The following is a 19329-nucleotide window of genomic DNA, read 5'->3' as shown; positions in this document are numbered from 1 at the left end:
ATCTTGCATTAAACGTTATTCCCTTTATCTTGTAGCTGTACACTGTGGATGGCTTGATTGTAATCAATGTATAGCTGGATAGCACACAACAAAAAGCTTTTCACTGTCCCTAAGTACATGTGCCAATAAATTAAACAATAATTAAACTAAACTAAGGGCAAAGGCCTTATAAAGACTCTTGTGCTCCAGCTTTCTAGGCTTTATATGTGTTACATCATGTTACGTTTTTGATGTGTGCATACATTTGGCATGGCATTTGGTATCAACAAAACAGAGGTGCATAAAACCTCAAGGAAATGCAGATGCTGGAATATTGAGCAAAACACAGTTATAATTTTATGCGATCAATTTTCAATTTTACCTTCTTCGCTCGCTGAGTCACCTATTATTTTGTTATGATTTTGCACCACATGCCAACATTGGGTTAATATCCTAACCATGTATCCAAATCACAGAAGGAAACCTTGAGCAGAACCAGTCATCACTAATTGCTCAAATGGTTGCTGAAAAGACATCCAGTCCCTTGTTAGCACAAACAATGCTATTAAAATAGCTGCCAGAAATGATCAAACATGCTTTTAGATATCACCAGACTCTTTATGAACCTCAGAAAATTGTCCTTTTAAATATGACCTCACTTTCTTGATTTGTGTGTGGAAAACCACGAAAATCTGTCCACAATACCCGTTGGACAAGAAAGCTGCAGAATAAAATACTACCACCTACAGGGTAAAATGTTATAATGTATTATAAATTAATTTCAATGACTGGGTTAATTAGAAACCATCAGATTTTAGATCACAGTTCAAAGGAAATTACAAATACATGTCTTGTATCTCAATATGCAAGTACGCTGTTGAATGCGATACAATTCTATACTGATTTCAAGAACAAAAATACCACTTATCAGCACGCCAACTTTCCTACAGTTCTAATTGAGCAGTCAAACCATCAGAGCACAGGTAGGCTATCAAGTTGAGGGCTTGTATGCAGCTGCCGACTTAATAATAATTTCAAATTTTAATGATTTCTTGGTGCCTACCCGTGGTTACTCCGCCATTATATTATATGATATTTCTATACTGTCTGCATGCCCACTGGTGGTCACTGTATTTTTTCTGATTTATAAATAATTGTATACCTACAGTATATATATTCCAATATTTCAAGCTCTTTAAAAAATTTGAATATTATTTATTTGTTGCCATATAAACCTCATTAAATTTATAAAACTGACATTTCTTTATTTTTTTATATGGCCTGCAAAAATGTGGCAAATATATAATGTGGCCCTCATGCTGAAAAGTTTTGAGGCCCCTGGTTTAAACCAATAGAACTACTTCCCTGATGATAAACTGGATAAATGAGGAACATCTCCAAAAGTGCAATGGTCGATGTTTCTCACTCGCACTCGTTTTGCACCTGCCTGCAATCTCCTGGCATATTTGTTCTCCTAATTCCTGATGACTATTTGGGAGCCTGTAGTGCACTCCCAAAAAGGTAATCATTCCCTTTTTCTTACTCAGCTCCTCCCTTACAGCCTCACCGGACGAACCATCAATCATGTGACCTCAGATTACTGCCACGACATTCTCCTCAATGAATAAAGTAATACTCCCTCCTCTTTTACCCCCACTTCTATCTCAACCTGTAGCCACTGCACCCTAGAACATTAAGCTGCCAGTCATGTCCCTCTCTTACTCAGGTTTCCATAACCTCCCAGTCGTACGTACCTATCCACACCCAGAGTTCATCCGCTTTTCCCATCATGCCTCACGCATTAAAATAAATCCAATTCAATCATCTCCCTGCCATGCTCCTTCCCATCCTGTCCACCGAACTTTCTTTCATCACCTTCCATACTGAGTTCCAGCCTCTCGCCTGTCTCAATCTTGCATTGGATCCTGCAATCTGGAATTTTTTGAGGATGTGACAAGTAAAATGGATGAAGGGGAGTCAGTGGATGTAGTGTATAGAGACTTTCAGAAAGCCTTTGATAAGGTCCCACAGGGGAGATTGGTGAGCAAAATTAGAGCACATGGTATTGGGGGTAGGGTGTTGACATGGATAGAAAATTGGTTGGCAGACAGGGAGCAAAGAGTAGAAGTAAACGGGTCCTTTTCAGAATGGCAGACAGTGGCGAGTGGAGTGCTGCAAGACTCGGTGTTGGGGCCGCAACTGTTTACCATATATATTAATGATTTGGAAGAGGGAATTAGAAGCAACACTAGCAAGTTTGCGGATAACACAAAGCTGGGTGGCAGTGTGAACTGTGCAGAGGATGTTAGGAGGTTGCAGGTTGACCTGGACAGATTGAGTGAGTGGGCAGATGCGTGGCTGATACGGTATAATATAGATAAAAGTGAGCTTATCCACTTTGGCAGCAAAAACAAGGAGGCAGATTATTATCTCAATGGTGTTAGGTTAGGTAAGGGGGAAGTGCAGCGAGGCCTGGGTATCCTTGTACACCAGTCACTGAAAGTTGGCGTGCAGGTACAGCAGGCAATGAAGAAAGATAATCCTCTCATATTGAGAGGATTTCAGTATAGGAGTAAAGAGGTTCTTCTGCAGTTGTATAGGGCCCTGGTAAGACCACATCTGGAGGATTGTGTACAGTTTTGGTCTCCTAATTTGAGGAAGGACATCCTTGTAATTAAGGCAGTGCATCTTAGGTTCACAAGGTTATTCCCTGGGATTAGGGGAGGCCATTTAAAACTGAGGTAAGGAGGAACTTTTTCACCCAGAGAGTTGTGAATTTGTGGAATTCTCTGTCACTGAGGGCAGTGGAGGCCAAATCACTGGATGGATTTAAGAAAAAGTTAGATAGAGCTCTAGGGGCTAGTGGAATCAAAGGATATGGTGAGAAGGCAGGCACGGGTTATTGATCAGACCTCCCAACATTTGATTTTACAAATTCAGAATTTTGATGTCCAAAATTCAAAATTTTACATCAAAATTCATAATATGGCGTGTAATGCAACTTTTCAGCAAAAAAAAGTATGCACGCCAAATGCGCATACGCGTTGCACTACATTATTATTTCCAACAGTCTGTAGTTCTTTGACTCCATGTACAATGTCAGGTCTATCATGAGTATATTCTATTTATAGAAAGGTTATTGAACAGAAATACTTTTTACAACACAAAGAAAAAATTGTTGTTTTGTTTTCTTTATTTTGCTTTTTCTTTACACAAAATGTATGACTAAGTTATGAAGAAAGAGTTTCATTTAAAAATGCACATACCTAATTTCATTGAAGACATACTTGCTCTAGTGGTCTTCAACAGCAAATCACAACAGTCCATGTCCCCCCCACCCCCCACTCCTCCCCACTACCCCCACTCCTCCACTACCCACCCCCCACTCCCACTCTACCCCTACTTCCCCCACTCCCCTACCCCATTTCCCCCGGGGCCAGCGACGAGGCGAGGCCAGCGGCGTGAGGCGGGGCAAGGCGAGGTATGTGTTTTGCAGAAAAATGTGAGGTGAAATCGGAATGGCGGAAATGAAACAAGTGGAAACTTTCCGCCAAATTCGGAAGGGTTGGGAGATCTGATTGAGTGTGGACGATCAGCCGTGATCACAATGAATGGCGGTGCTGGCTCGAAGGGCTGAATGGCCTCCTCCTGCACCTATTTTCTAAGTTTCTATGTTTCTATCTCTGCCAATCTAATTTAAACCCACCCAAGTAGTACTAGCAAACCTGCCAACAGGATATTGGTTCCCCTCCAGTTCAGGTGCAACCCACCCCTCTTATAAAGGTCACCTCTCCCCAGAAGAGATCCCAATGCCCCAAAACTCTGAATCCCTGCCACTGCACCAACTCCTCAGCTATGCATGTCCTATCTTCCTGTTCCTATCCTCGCTAGTCCTGCGACATTCCCTTGTAAAAAGGATTGGAAGATTATGGCATGCCCTTCCACAATCTCCCCATTTGACTAAACTAGGATCCTTTTCCATCAATTACGAATTTGGCTTAACTCTAAGTTAGTTTTAAACAACAGTAAATCCCACTTATTGTATATATCTTGTATCATTGTATCAAACAGCTTTTCCCATTTCTGCTCATGATTGAAGCCTCCCATTCCAGAGATTATCACAATAAATTTCTCCATTGTCTTAACATTCACCCAATTTCCCAATAGCCTATACAATAGCAACTTTATTGTTTTAACATCACATTGTCAACAGCACTGGAAAAAACCTAACTTCAAGAATTATAAACTAAAAATGTTGTTAAAAAAATAATTTCTAAACTGTAAAATATGCTGCATTCTACTCTTTTACTCAAAAATATCCTATTATCTACTTTTGATTTTCTTCAGAAAGCAAACATGCAGAAAAGACACATTTTTATAACTTTGGTACAAAAGTAAAATCAAAGATAGACCTTACTGCTACACTTCACTTTATTTTTTATCCACTCCCCATCCTCCTCAAATTCTTCTCCATGGAGAAAGAAGGAATTCCCATTTGGGAAAGTAATAGCTGCTGCCACATTTCTTTCACCAGCTCACAAACAGAAGGTCAAAAGCCACTGTCTACTGAGATGACATAATTGTCACTTTGAGCAAAAAGGGCATTTTAAAGGTTATGTCTATTGTATTGTCCTTGAAAATAGCACAGAAACTGGAGAAGTTCATCCAGACAGACAGGCGATTTTCTTTTAAATGACTGACAAGAATGAGATTGAACCCATAACCTCTCCTTTCAATGCTCCATATCTTGATAGATTTTTTAACAAACCACTTCTACAATCTCAACTAAAATTGGCTCCTGTATGACCCAGTCCTTTCATATTCTTTGAATTAAAATAAGAAAGCACACAATGGCTTAATTAATTTATCAGTTAAATCAGAACAAATGGTTGGTTTTAAAAGCAAAAAACAAACTGCTGGAGGAACTCAGCAGGTGAGGCAGCATCCGTGGAGAGAAATGGACAATCATGTTTAAGGTAGAGACTCTTCATCTGGACAGAGTCAAAATGAAATGTCTCACCCGAAATGTTGACTGTTTATTTCTACCCTCATATGCCAAATTCCTCGAGCAGTTTCTTTTGTGTTTCCATCGTTTAGTTTAATTTATTATTATTGTCACATGTACCACAGTACAGTAAAATGCTCTTTTGTTGCATGCTAACCAGTCAGCGAAAATACTATACAGGATAACAATCAAGTTGTCCACGGTGTACAGACTCAGGATAAAGAGCATAACGATTAATGCAAGATAAAGTCCAATTACAAGTAGTTCGAAGGTCTCCAATGAGGTAAATAAATGTTAAGTCATGTCTGCTCTCTAGTTGGTGATAGGACAGTTCAGTTGCCTGATAACAGCAGTGAAGAAACTGTCCCCGAATCAGGAAGTATACATTTTCAAACTTCTGTACGTTTTGCCTTATGGGAGAGGGGAGAAAAGGGAGAGATCGGGGTGAGACTCCCCCAACATCGGGAACATGTTTCCTACCTCTAGCGTGTCCAATCCCTTAATAATCTTATATGTTTCAATAAGATCCCCTCTCATCCTTCTAAATTCCAGTGTATACAAGCCCAGTCGCTCCAGTCTTTCAACATACGACAGTCCCGCCATTCCAGGAATTAACTTAGTAAACCTACGCTGCACTCCCTCAATAGCAAGAATGTCCTTCCTCAAATTTGGAGACCAAAACTGCACACAGTACTCTAGGTGTGGTCTCACATGTACCACAGTACAGTAAAATGCTCTTTTGTTGCATGCTAACCAGTCAGCGAAAATACTATACAGGATAACAATCAAGTTGTCCACGGTGTACAGACTCAGGATAAAGAGCATAACGATTAATGCAAGATAAAGTCCAATTACAAGTAGTTCGAAGGTCTCCAATGAGGTAAATAAATGTTAAGTCATGTCTGCTCTCTAGTTGGTGATAGGACAGTTCAGTTGCCTGATAACAGCAGTGAAGAAACTGTCCCCGAATCAGGAAGTATACATTTTTAAACTTCTGTACGTTTTGCCTTATGGGAGAGGGGAGAAAAGGGAGAGATCGGGGTGAGACTCCCCCAACATCGGGAACATGTTTCCTACCTCTAGCGTGTCCAATCCCTTAATAATCTTATATGTTTCAATAAGATCCCCTCTCATCCTTCTAAATTCCAGTGTTCAAGCCCAGTCGCTCCAGTCTTTCAACATACGACAGTCCCGCCATTCCAGGAATTAACTTAGTAAACCTACGCTGCACTCCCTCAATAGCAAGAATGTCCTTCCTCAAATATGGAGACCAAAACTGCACACAGTACTCTAGGTGTGGTCTCACTAGGGCTCTGTGTAACTGCAGAAGGACCTCTTTGCTTCTATACTCAACTCCTTTTGTCATGAAGGCCAACATGCCATTAGCTTTCTTCACTGCCTGCTGTACCTGCATGCTTACTTTCAGTGATTGATGAACAAGGACACCCAGATCTCTTTGTACTTCCCCTTTTCCTAACTTGACACCATTCAGATAATAATCTGCCTTCCTGTTCTTACCACCAAACTGGATAACCTCACATTTATACTTAACAAGATTACATTGTATTAGATTCTAGATAAGAGCATTATTTTGCCTCTATGGTTCAGAAGAAAACGCAAATTTTAATAAATTCTAATTTGCAAACCTACCTTGTGTGCAGTATTCGGATTAGATTAATAGCAAGTTTGGTGGATAACCTTCCCATAGTGCAACAACGACTCAGACAGGACAGTAACTCTGATGAAATACGTGGCAAGAAATATACAAGTTGCACCAAAGAATGTTGAGTTTCAGATGGAAGCAGCACTAAAGTGCCATCTTGTGGATCTAAACAAAGATTACAATATCAATTAGATATCTTGGGATATTCCAGCATTAAGACAGTGGCTAGTTTCATAAATCAATAATGAACTAATTATAAAAAAGGCTCCAATAATATTTGCTGACATAACCAATTAAAATTGGTTGATCTAAGGTGCAAACAAAGGAAATATCTGGGTCAGGCACAAAATGTTGGAGTAACTCAGCAGGACTGATAGCATCTCTGGAGAGAAATGGGTGACGTTTTGGTTCAAGACCCTTATTCAGACTGGGTCATTTGCTTACTAAAAAAACTGTTCTGGTTTCCTCACTGATTTGCACCTTTCTTGCTCCCATCATTAGCATGCAACTTCTGCATCAAAAGGAAACATGTAGGCACATATGAATTCTTATAACAAAGAAAAATCCAGTTTTTAAATGTCTACTTTGGTATATTTGGGAAAGCAAAAAATATAATATAAACATAGCACAAAAAGTAAGGAAATTTGTGTTTGGTAGATTAATTCTTTGTTGTAACAATGCTTCTTGGCAATAAATCTTATACCATTGGAAAGCCTGTTTATTTCCCTTTTAAATGGTGCCACATTTGTAAGGAACATGCATTTGTGGGATGAGCAGCAGAGCTGACTGAGTATATGGGTTGCGCCCATGAAAAATTTGCCAAATCTTCTCTGCCAATGCCAAACAGCTTATTCTGCTGTTGCTATTGACTCTTGTTTTGAGCTTCTGGTACCCCCAGGTGCTGACAATCAGGTGCCTGATTGGCACCTGATTGGCAGCATCTGTGAGCATGGGCCCTGCTACAGGGGTCAGTAGGTGTCTGCTCCAAGAATCGGCATGCCACGTTTGACTGATCTGGATAGGGCCCGTGCAATAGGGCAACTTCAAGCTGGTGTTCCGCAAAACCAAGTTGCGGCATTATTTGGAGTGAGCCCTAGTACCATCTCCAAAGTAAAGGCCAAGTTCCATATAACGGGGGATGTCAGAGACAGGCCGCGAAGTGGGCGTCCCAAGAAGACGACACCCGAAGAAGACCGTTTCCTTACCCTGTCAGCAATTAGGAACCGTAGGCTGTCTTCTACAGATTTGCAGTCAAGGTTTGCAGGACGATATGGCCAACGGCTCTCTGCCCAGACAATTCGGAACAGACTGCACGCAGCCGATCTCCGGTCTCATAGGGCTGCCAGGAGGCCTGCCATGACTGCCCTTCACCATCAGGCCCGTTTGCGCTGGTGTCGGCAACACGTGCACTGGAACCTGAACATGTGGAGGAACGTTATGTTCAGCGATGAGTCCAGATTCTGCCTACGACAGTTGGATCATGGGGTCAAAGTGTGGAGAAGACGCGGAGAACGCTATGCTGATTGCTGCACCGATAGAGTAACATCTTTTGGTGGAGGCAGTGTGATGGTGTGGGGCGACATCTCCCTCACTGGAAAAACGAGGCTTGTCATCATTGGAGGCAATCTCAATGCAGAGATATCGAGATGAGATTCTGCAACCAGTGGCAATCCCATATCTCCACAGTCTGGGACCGAACTCTATCCTCCAAGATGACAATGCTCGCCCCCACAGAGCAGGGTTTCTCAGAGACTACCTCCAGAATTTGGGAGTGGAGAGGATGGAATGGCCTGCCAGCAGTCCTGACCTCAACCCCATTGAACACTTGTGGGATCAGCTTGGGCGTGCTGTTCGTGCCAGAGTGACCAACACAACCACATTGGCTGACTTGCAACAAATGCTGGTTGAAGAATGGGATGCCATCCCACAACAGTGTGTGACCAGGCTAGTGATCAGCATGAGGAGGAGGTGCCAGGCTGTTGTGGCTGTGTATGGTTCTTCCGCACGCTACTGAGGCTCCTGTTTATTAAATGAATAAATTGTTAAATTGCCAATATGTCTTGTTTCTTCAGACTTCAATCATCCAATCCACCAAACAACACCGAACAAGAGTGAATGGCAGAATAAGCTGTTTGGCATTGGCAGAGAAGATTTGGCAGATTTTTCATGGGCGCAACCCACATACTCAGCTCTGCTGCTCATCCCACAAATGCATGTTCCTTACAAATGTGGCACCATTTAAAAGGGAAATAAACAGGCTTTCCAACGGTATAAGATTTATTGCCAAGAAGCATTGTTACAACAAAGAAATAATCTACCAAACACACATTTCCTTACTTTTTGTGCTATGTTTATATGTTGAATTTTGGTTGTAAATCATTAACAAAAACTGTTTTTCATTTCTGAATGACATCAGTTTGAAATATTGCCCAGACTAAAAACAGCTAGACCAACAAATGCGAGGGTCAAATTGAATGCTTCTCTTATTTCTCAAAAATCAACTCCCCAAGGAAGTGGAATGAACACGAATACATCCTGCATAGCAATCCACTATCTTCTTGCACTCAGCCATCATGAGAATTATTTTCAAAATGCAAAATTCAATCTGCTCAATAAAATACCTGATTTTCAATGAAACTGTACTTTTTCTACCAAATATTTATATATGGCAGTATAATATTTCCTAATATCCCGTATTCAAATTATGTAAACACAATTCAATGGCTGTTGTCCTAATATTTAATTGGATCCCTACTATTTAAATCCAGTTTTACATTAACGTCAGCTAACAGTTTTTCTCTTCCCTTCATTTTTGAACATGAATGATCAAGAGAAATCAATCACATGCAGGCATTAGAAATCTGAAATGAAACCCCAAAATGTTAGAAGCATTCAGCTGGTTGGGCAGACTCCTGAGACAGAAACAAAATTAACTTTTCACGAGTTTAAAAAAATTGATCTTTTCATGAGAATTGAAAAAGGTGAGAAAACAAGTGCGATGCAGAGAAAGAAAAAGAGAACATCTATGTTTGAGTGCCATCCAGGTGACATAATGCTTTTGGTGCTGTCTAGTTAATTGATGAATTACATACGCAACAGGCAACTTGCATAAACCCACACTTATGTAAACAATTCACAATAAGTAGCCCCATTTCCTCAATGACCTGTTATTGCAACGGGAGGAAGACGAGGACTTCCCGTCCAAAGTGCTGAAGTAACTCAGCAGGTCAAACAGCATCTCTGGAGAATATGGATAGGTAATGTTTTGCGTACGGTCCCTTCTGTAGACTGTAGTCGGAAGAGGGATCCCGACCCAAAACGGCACCTATCCATGTTTTTTTGTAATAAGTGCAGTTCTTTGTTTTTACGTAGTTTTAAGGTGATTCCAACTCACGTAAAGGTTTACGGAACATAACCCTTACATAAATCAGGGGGTGCTTGTACTTGATATTTCCAGCATTCCCTTTTATTTCAGGTTTTCAGTAGCTGCCGTCATTTGCCTCCCACAGTTCCAGCAAGTTTCTTTTTAAATGATCCCCCCCTCAACCTGCCCCTGTCCATTCACACCAGACAGTGCCAAAAGTATTGTCAACCCCAACACAAATATTCTTTCTTCTCTCCATCCTTCCCCTTTTGTGCAATCAAACTTGGTTTCTCCAATTCTAATGCTACTTTCAATGCTGAATGTTGTTCTTTACACTATAACTATCCTAACATGCTATCCTAACATGCTATCCTAACATGCTATCCTAACATGCTGACATATCATCCCAACATATTTTACGACAACATAAGAAATGGCCTGAAATGAAAAAACTTAACATTTACAAATTCAAATAATTAACTATGAAAAGTTAAAATAATTTAAATCATTAACTACGAAAAGCAGTACCATTTAGCACGTGTATAAATTTAGAATTCTAACCATGAGAATATTTTATTAACTTGTAAATGAACATTATTTGATGTGCTAAATTCCATCTGAAACAGGAGATGTCTTACCATATAACCTATAGACATTACTTTGAAGGCTCTGAAGTAGCTCTTTGTTTGAATGGGCAGCTGCCACATGTATTACATCAATAAGTTGTGCTGAAAGAAGTGGATTCTTTGAACCAAGTTGTGCAAGTTGTAATGGCAACCCAGCCAGCCAACGCGATAGCACTTTACTTCTACTCAAAAGAAACATCAGTCATCAACAAAAGGCAGAGCAGTTCAAGAAGTAATTGTTGATAATTATTGAATTAAAGAAACACTTGTAAAGGTCCGGTACAAAATCAGATTTTAAACTAAAGAAATGAAATAAACCATTACATACAAAACTCTTCATCCACATGCAATATTAAAATGTTTCATATCAGTGACCTATTATTTGAAATGTGAACTTCATAACAACTCCTACTATTGAACAAACTTATGGCATTATATATACTAAGAAATCACTTCAATTAAGTTTTAGTAAAAATTTAGCTGTGTTTCTGTGCGTTTCAACCAGACTTTACAGGAAGACACTAGAAATGATTGATTGCATCCAGGGAATTCCGGGCAACATGCTTGTAACAATAGACATTTTCTCTTTGGTGATACTCAACAATAGAGAAAAAGTTTATTTTCTGAAGAGTATATCCAATTAGATTTATCTGCAAAATATTTATCATTTAAAGTATCATTTTCTCACAGCAGCTGAAGATGTAAAATCAATGGGAAATAGTATGATGGCACCACTGGAGGAGATTGGATGGACATGGATCACGTGCAGGTCTGAAAGAGCCTGTTCCTGTGCTGTGCTGTACTGTTCTATATTTTATGTCACTCCCCCAGTAACTGAGCTCTGGACTAAATACAGAAATGAGAGTTCAAATTCCATCACAGTGGCTGGCTAATTTAAAAATCAATTATTTAAGGAAATCATGAGCTAGCAATTGGATTTCATGAAGAAAGGAGGTTTCCTTGACTGGTCTGACCTAAATATGATTCCAGATCCACAACAATATGACTGATTCCCAACTAACAACTGATATGTTTTAGTTGAGTTTAGTTCAGTATGGAAAATTGCCCTTCGGCCCACCGGTTCGCGCCGACCAACAATCACCAATATACTAGTTCTATCTTACATGCTCGGGGCAATTTACAGAAACCAATTAACCTACAAACCTGCACGTCTTTGGAATTTGGGAGGAAACCGGAGCACCCAAAGAAAAGCCACACGGTCGCAGGGAAAACGTGCAAACCCCACACAGACAGCACCAGTAGTTAAGATCGAATCTGGGTCTCTGGTGCAGTAAGGTAGGAACTCTACTGCTGTTCCACTGTTCTAGAAAGCCTCTTATTTGAAACAAATGTAGAATTGATCAAGGCAACAACTTCATTTGGTTCACTGCAGCTGTTGTGTAACCAATCACTACTTAAAGAGCAATGAGCTGCAAGCAATAAATACTGGTCTCTACACCAACGCCTAAAAGAAACATTATATTAATCAAAACAATGCTGCCTGCGTATTAATTAAAAAATGGCAACCTATGAACAGCACCGTGATCCCAACACAACAGATCAGAACAACCCTCTCCGTTACTTATCACTTAAGCCAAGAACAGCAACAATGAATCAGGGGTCGCGTTGAAAAAAATTAACTGCTGGAGGAAATCAGTGAAGCAGGTCTGAAAGCTTATCGAAAGCAGAAGGTGGGAGGGATGAGGCAAGGTTGGGAGGTGATAGATTGGTGTTGTACAAGGGGAAATCAATCAGTGTAGACATTGTCACATATAATTTAAGGAAAATCTTGACCAAGGATACAGACATAATTGTAGTCATATTTTTATATTTTCAATTTTTAAAAATAATCTATTTGTAATTAAAACTGTCCAAGCATATTTATCAGTCTGTTATTACATGTCAGAACTAGAATTAGTCGTGCATTGGATAGATGAGTAATTTACAAAATCAAATAATAAAATCAGATAGGAAAAAGTTAGAAACTCCATACATTACCGAGCAATCTGAAGATTAGATGTTTTCTCTCTCAAATAAAGACCACTAAAGAAGTTGAGCAACATGGTGCGAACAGAAAGAGCGAGACCCTGTTGTTGATACTGTGTGTAAACTGCCCTCAATAATTCCTCTGTAGCACCTGAATTACAAAATCAAGAAAAACAAGCTACTAAAAGATCCAAACTCTCCAAGATTTAACAAGATGCATGTTGCTAATTTCACTCAAAACAAGACAACTGCCCCAAAGATCCAGCATTATAGAACTTAATTAATCTGACAGGCCCTCTCTCAGCCAATCCCTGCTATGAATACATATTCATGTGAATGTCCCATGGTATGGACGTAGGACGAAGCTACATGTAAAATGCAGATAGCTAAACGTCTGTTGATGCCCATCTAGCTTTGTGCACATGGATGGGCAACATTGCAGAATCAAATATTGATTCGGAAAAAAGGAAACAATTGGAAAGGGGGAGAGGGAGGGGAGGGGGAGAGGGTGCTGCACCAATGCAGGAGAGGTTTGGGCCCAACGGGTCCACTTGCTCTAATTTCTTTATAAATTACTTAAATACCTTCAAAACAACAAACTGTTTTTTAAAAATAACAAACAGGGTCTGGCATGTTAAGGCATAAAACCATTTAAGAAATGGTTGGTTTATCGATGTTCCATGTCTGATTGTCACAGGTATCTAGTTGATTGCACAGACCCAGCAGATATGCAAAAATGGATAATACACAAGACTGCAAACAAAATGCTGAATTTTACCGATAAAATGAATGTTTTATTCAGTACTTCCTCACCTCGGTTGTGCTGTATCAGTACAAGCCTCCACACCAACACCAGCATCTCACTCAGCTGCTGACAGGCCAATCTCCTGCCATCTGACAAATTTTCTGTCACAAATTTTCGGATTTGCTCTAACCAGTCAGAATCCTGATGGACTGTTGCAGAATTGGTGAGAGACACCATGACTTGACACAACGCCAGATTCAATGCAAGAGAATGGTCTGCAATGTTCATAAATGTTGCTGCTTGTTTGTCCCTAAAAATAAGGGATAACATTTTAATGATATTCTTATTCTTAATGCTTCACATTTAATGCAGAGTAAAAATAACTTCATTAATAAAACCTTCATTAATAATACCTTCAGCCAAATTAATATGCTTACTGTTTTTAAACAAATGAAAGATATTCAGATGCTCTTATCCAAAAGTACCAACTGTCTGATAATGAAATAAATCAATTTTATATTTCCTAACAACGATACAATATGATAGAACTTTATTTATCCCAGGAGGGAAATTGGTCTGCTAACAGTCATAAAACACAAGAAGATACATGAAATATGAAATTAAAGTGACGAGTGGAAAATCCAGGATTATGGATGTGCAAAGATTGGGGAGTGGTGGGAAGGGGAGTCAATCACGAGGAGACCATAAGGCCCATCAAATGTATGCTCACTCCATGTAGTCTATTCTCTCACACATGGACAATAGCAACCTCATTTCCACACCAGTGATAATTTACAGTAGGCAAGTAAACTACAACCAACATGACTTTGGGACATTAGAAGAAACCCGAGCATCTAGGGATAACCACATAAAAACAGGAAGAACAAGCAAACCACGCAGGCAGTAACGGATATCAAAATTGAACCCGGACTGCTGGAGTTGTAAGACAATTGTACTACTTACAAATGCACTTCGACAGCCAAGAAGAAACTGTCCCTGAATCTGGAGTTGTGCAATTTTAAACTTCTGTACCTCTTGCCTGATGGGAGAGGGGAGAAGAGAGAGTGACCAGGGTGAGAGTGGTCCTTAATTATCTTAGTGGCTTTGCTGAGGTAGTGTGAAATGTAGATGGAGTCAATGGAAGGGAGGTTGATTTTTTTTTATAATGGTCTGGGCTATGTCCGCAACTCTCAGCAATTTCTTGCGGTTTTGTATGGAGCCGTTCCCAAACCATGTTGTGCTGCATCCCGATAAAATGCTTTCTACTGTGCATCTGTAGAAGTTGGTGAGGATTGCTGGGGACATGCCAAATTTCATAAGCCTTCTAAGGAAGTAGAGGCGCTGGTACGCTTTCTTGGCCAATGCTTCGATATTTTACTCCCAACACTTTGGGGTTAAATTGCAAATGAAAAGAGGACGCTAAACTGTGGTACACCTATCATTTAACATTAGCTTCTTGCAAGATAGTAAATCAAGTTTAAGCAAGATCTGTTGTTTACTTACTTTCTATCCCAATCTTTCTTTCTGTGTCTAAGTGTCTCCAACATAGAGTAAGGAAAATGTTTCATGAAATTATTTTTAAAGTCACCAAGATAGTGGTTCCGTAGCCAGAATTCCTGAAAAACATGGAAAGTCAGTGATGTTGTTTACCTGGATTTTCTGAAGGCGTTTGGTAAGGTGCTGCACATGAGGCTGCCGAAGAGGATGAGAGCCCATGGTATTCGAGAGAAGAATCTAGTATGGATAGAAGGTTGGCTGAATGGCAGAAGGCAGAGTGGGAATAAAAAGTTTTTTTCTTTGGTTGGCTGCCATTGACTAGCCGTGTTCTGCAGGGGTCGGTGCTAGAGCCGCTAAACTTCATGTTGTATATCACTGATTTGAATATGGGAATCGAAGGCTTTGTGTTCAAGTTTGTGGATGATACGAAGGTAGGTGGAGCAGCAGGTAGTGTAGAGAGAGCAGGGACTCTGCAGAAGGACTTGGACAGGTTGGGCAAGTGGGCAGAGAAGTGGCAGATAGAATACAGTGTAGCAAAGTGTGGAGTCATGAATTTTAGTAGTAGAAACAAAGGCGTAGACTATTTTCCACATGGGGAGATAATCCAGAAATTGGAGGTGTAAAGGGACTTGGAAGTGCTGGTGCAGAATTCCCATAAAGCAAATTTACAAGTCGAATCAGTGTTAAGAAAGGCAAATGCAATTTAAACAGTTATTTCAATGGGACTACGGTGTAAAAACAGGGATGTAATGCTAAGGCTTTATTAGGCACTGGTCAGACCACATTTGTAGTATTGTGAGCAGTTTTGGGCCCCAAATCTGAGGAAGAATGATCTGGCGTCGGGTAAGTTCTAGAGGAGGTTTATCAAAATGATCTCGGGGATGAATGGGTTAACATATGATGAGTGTTTGACAGCACTGGGACTGTACTCGCTGGAATTTAAAAGGATTTGGGGGGAACCACATTGAAACTTACCGAATAGTGAAACGCTTGGATAGAGTGGATGTAGAGGGGATGTTTCCACTAGTGGGAGAGTCTCAGATCAGATGGCATAGCCTCAGAATTAAAGGACGTACCTTTAGAAAGGAGATGAAGAGGGTAGTGAATCGGTTGAATTTATTGACACAGATGGCTGTGGAGGCCAAGTCATTGGGTGTTTTTAAGGCAGATTGACAGATTCTTGATTGGTAAGGGTGTCAAGTTATGGGGAGAAGGTAGGAGAATGGGGTTGACAGGGAATAATAGATCAGCCATGATTGAATGGCAGAGTAGACTTAATGGGCCAAATAGCCTAATTCTGATCTGATGACTGATGAACTGAGAAGAGACACAGAAGAGTAATGGGTGAGAGAGCCATCTATGACAGCCAGGGGAAGCTACGTTCACATTAACAGCACGTAACATGGAAATATGTGCATGAATCCATTCAAAGGAATATAAGTGGACATCTAACAAAAAAAGCTATCAACAAAGTCACTACTGTAGCGCGTCGATAAAGGCAAGGAGCCAGGTATTTCGAGAAGGTATATTTTATTGTTTAACAGGTATCAGACGGGTCTAGTCTGCCGGAATGGCTTGGCGCCCAAACCTTGTCCTTATATACCTGGTCCCGGACCGCCTCCCTGGACTGGTCCATTCCCGTGCCGAGGGGTCGGTAGAAGTATGGCCCGACCCTTGGGAGCCGCCACACTACATTCTTAAATGTTAAAGATGGAGGTGAAGTTGTAAAGAGTTTGGAAAGTGATTTCCTTATGTAGGTCAAAGCTAAATATTTCAATACTGGAAATCAAAAGAAGAAAATGCTAAGCAAGTCAACCAACATCTGTGCAAAGAGACAGAGATAAATTATAATTTCAATGGAAATACTTACTTATACATGTGTTTTGATGCACAGAAAGATGAAAGTGAAGAGAACAATAGGGAAGATCACTAATGTGGTAGAATGTAGGAGATAAAGGCAAACATAATAGAAGGTAGATACAAAATGCTGGAGTAACTCAGCGGGACAAGCAGCATCTCTGGAACGAAGGAATGAGTGAACAGACAAGGCAAAAATTATGTTTTTTTTCCAATTCCACTGTGCCCTTTGCCACCAGAAACAAACTATTAAGTAGTAACAGATGGTAAGTAAAGTAAACCAAGTAAAACAATTAACTTGTGTATCCCTCCTTACCAGTTTCTCAGTCTCATCTTGGTGCTGCATTAATTTCCACAACAGTTGGATGATGCCAAGGACCTGCAGTTTAAGCTGCATGGCTTCTGGTTCAAGTAGACTACCTGGAGTAGGTCCAGTAAGCTGACCTGGAGAGGATTCCACCCAACACTCCAAGAGAAGGGGTACTAGGATTTGAATGAAGCCTTTCAGATTCTCCACTGAAGACAAACCTTCTTCGGCACCAAGTGAAGGCCTAGTGTAAATTAATGAAAAAAATAATGAATTGATGCTCATCATCATCAGAACACACGATAAACAAGTACGAGGCCAATCGATCGCTTAATTAATTCCGCCATTCAAGCAGGTTTTTAACCACAGTGCAACTTTCACGCACTAATTTCACATCCCTTGTTTACCAATATATCTAAAAATCTATTGATCTCAGGCTTCAATATACCCAATGAATGACCCCTCCCGAGTTTCATGTGCGGTGCATTCCAAAAACTCGCCAGGTCCCTCTGAATATCAGCATTTTTCAATTACATGCCATTCACAAAATAATCCGCCTTTCCACCAAAGTGGACAAGCTCACATTTTTCTACATTATATTCCATCACATATGTTCTTGACAATTCACAGCCTTACTATATACCTCCCACGATCTACAGTGGCACCCAGCATAATATCATCAGTAACGTGATCCATTATCTAAAAATGTTGCAGCACCCCGCCAATAACAGTCTCCCAACCCGACCCATTACTTCCAATGGTTGGTTGCCATTCATTAACCCAACTTCAATCCAGGCCAGACATCACCCCCAGTGCAATCTGTTATTTTTTTAAAATAATCTTCTCCAACAACCTACGAGAACACACACAGCACTGTTCCATATTTCCATTTTCATTTCTTTGTTACATGAATGGTAGTTGTATACTGCTGGAGACTAGGAGGGGGACGCTGGGAACGTATGCAAGGCGTGCACCCAGACCCAGTATTTATGAATGGGGGGCTCGGGATCAGAGCCTATGATGGAGCGGGGATGGTTGTGGATTTAGAGATAGGGATTCTGAAACACAGGGAGGTGTGTGGCCAGAGCAGGTGTAAAAGAGTTGGGGCAAGACAGGGAACGTGGGCTGGTGTGCAACCAGAACAGCATCTTCTTGTGCAGTTAAAGCTGGGGCCATGATCATGGACATGGCTTCAACTCAGGTTGAAAAGTGAGGCAGGCAGTGGGCTAGCCATGCAGGAAAGGCTGGCCTCCAGTTAATGTGGATCCTCTAGCCAGTGGTTCAAAATCTCACCCTGAAGTATGTGTGGTAGGTGATATATAATGACTACCCCACATAATATAATTTACAGGTAGCCTCCACTTCACAATATGAAGTTCAGTATCAACAACATTGTGACCCTCATGGACAATCCCAAGAGTGATAGGCATGAATGCCGCTCTGTTCTCTTAGCTCAGGAACTTGCTTGCTCAGACATCTACGCACAGGTTCAGCCAACTTAAAAGAAAAGACCATATGTAATCTTGTAGAAGAGTAAATCAGAAGAGGAACATGATTTTCTCATCATGATCTTTGACATCAAGAATGAGCTAGTCCAGCATCTCAGAGATCCACTCTGTGGAATTAGAAAATGTTTTATGACCCTTAAGCTCACAACATGGAACCGACATATTTCAGTCATCAGTATTTGCGCCCCAAGCCCTAGACGACGCAGATGAGGTGTGCCTAGAAGGAATTTACGACCATGGAAAATCCTAGACCTGGCTGAAGTGGCGGCGCCTAACGGCTGCGGCTCGCTAGCAGTCTGTTCGTCTTTTTCCCTTTTTTTTTTGTTGTGTGTCGGTGTTGGGATGGTTTTTGGTTTTTTTGGTTGTGTATGTGTGGGGGTGGTGGTGTGGGTGGGGGGGTGGTGGGAAACCTTTTCTTTTAGGTCTCTTCCTCACGGCGCGGGGTGCGGCTCGGCCGCGGGGCCTAACATCGCCCGGTGCGGCTCGGCCGCTGGACTTAACATCGCCCGGTGCGGCTCGGCCGCTGGACTTAACAGTGCCCGGTGCGGCTCGGCCGCGGGGGCTAATATCGCCCGGTGCGGCTCGGCCGCGGGGCTTTACATCGCCCGGTGCAGCTCGGCCGCGGGACTTTTCATCACTGGTGCGGCTCGGCCGCGGGGCTTAACATCGCCCGGTGCGGCTCGGCCGCGGGGCTCTACATCGCCCAGTGCGGCTCGGCCGCAGGGCTCTACATCGCCCGGTGCGGCTTGGCCGCGGGACTTAACATCGCCCGGTGCGGCTCGGCCGCAGGGC

General features: G+C 41.3%; 1 protein-coding gene across 1 annotated transcript in view; it reads right to left on the bottom strand.

Moving 5' to 3' along the window:
* Nucleotides 1–19329, bottom strand: part of tex10 (testis expressed 10) — a 52410-nt gene that overhangs the window by 14551 nt on the left and 18530 nt on the right. The window contains exons 4-9 of the mRNA XM_078423502.1: nt 17039–17273; nt 14872–14984; nt 13437–13678; nt 12636–12774; nt 10650–10819; nt 6635–6812 (exon numbers count right to left, since the gene is read on the bottom strand). Coding sequence (XP_078279628.1) covers nt 6635–6812; nt 10650–10819; nt 12636–12774; nt 13437–13678; nt 14872–14984; nt 17039–17273 — 1077 coding nt within the window. The remainder of the gene's footprint in view (nt 1–6634; nt 6813–10649; nt 10820–12635; nt 12775–13436; nt 13679–14871; nt 14985–17038; nt 17274–19329) is intronic.

Source organism: Rhinoraja longicauda, chromosome 2 (genome assembly GCF_053455715.1).
Source record: "Rhinoraja longicauda isolate Sanriku21f chromosome 2, sRhiLon1.1, whole genome shotgun sequence".
NCBI lineage: Eukaryota > Metazoa > Chordata > Chondrichthyes > Rajiformes > Arhynchobatidae > Rhinoraja > Rhinoraja longicauda.
The sequence above is the reverse complement of the archived record's forward strand: the minus strand, read 5'-3'. Positions and strand labels throughout refer to the sequence as shown.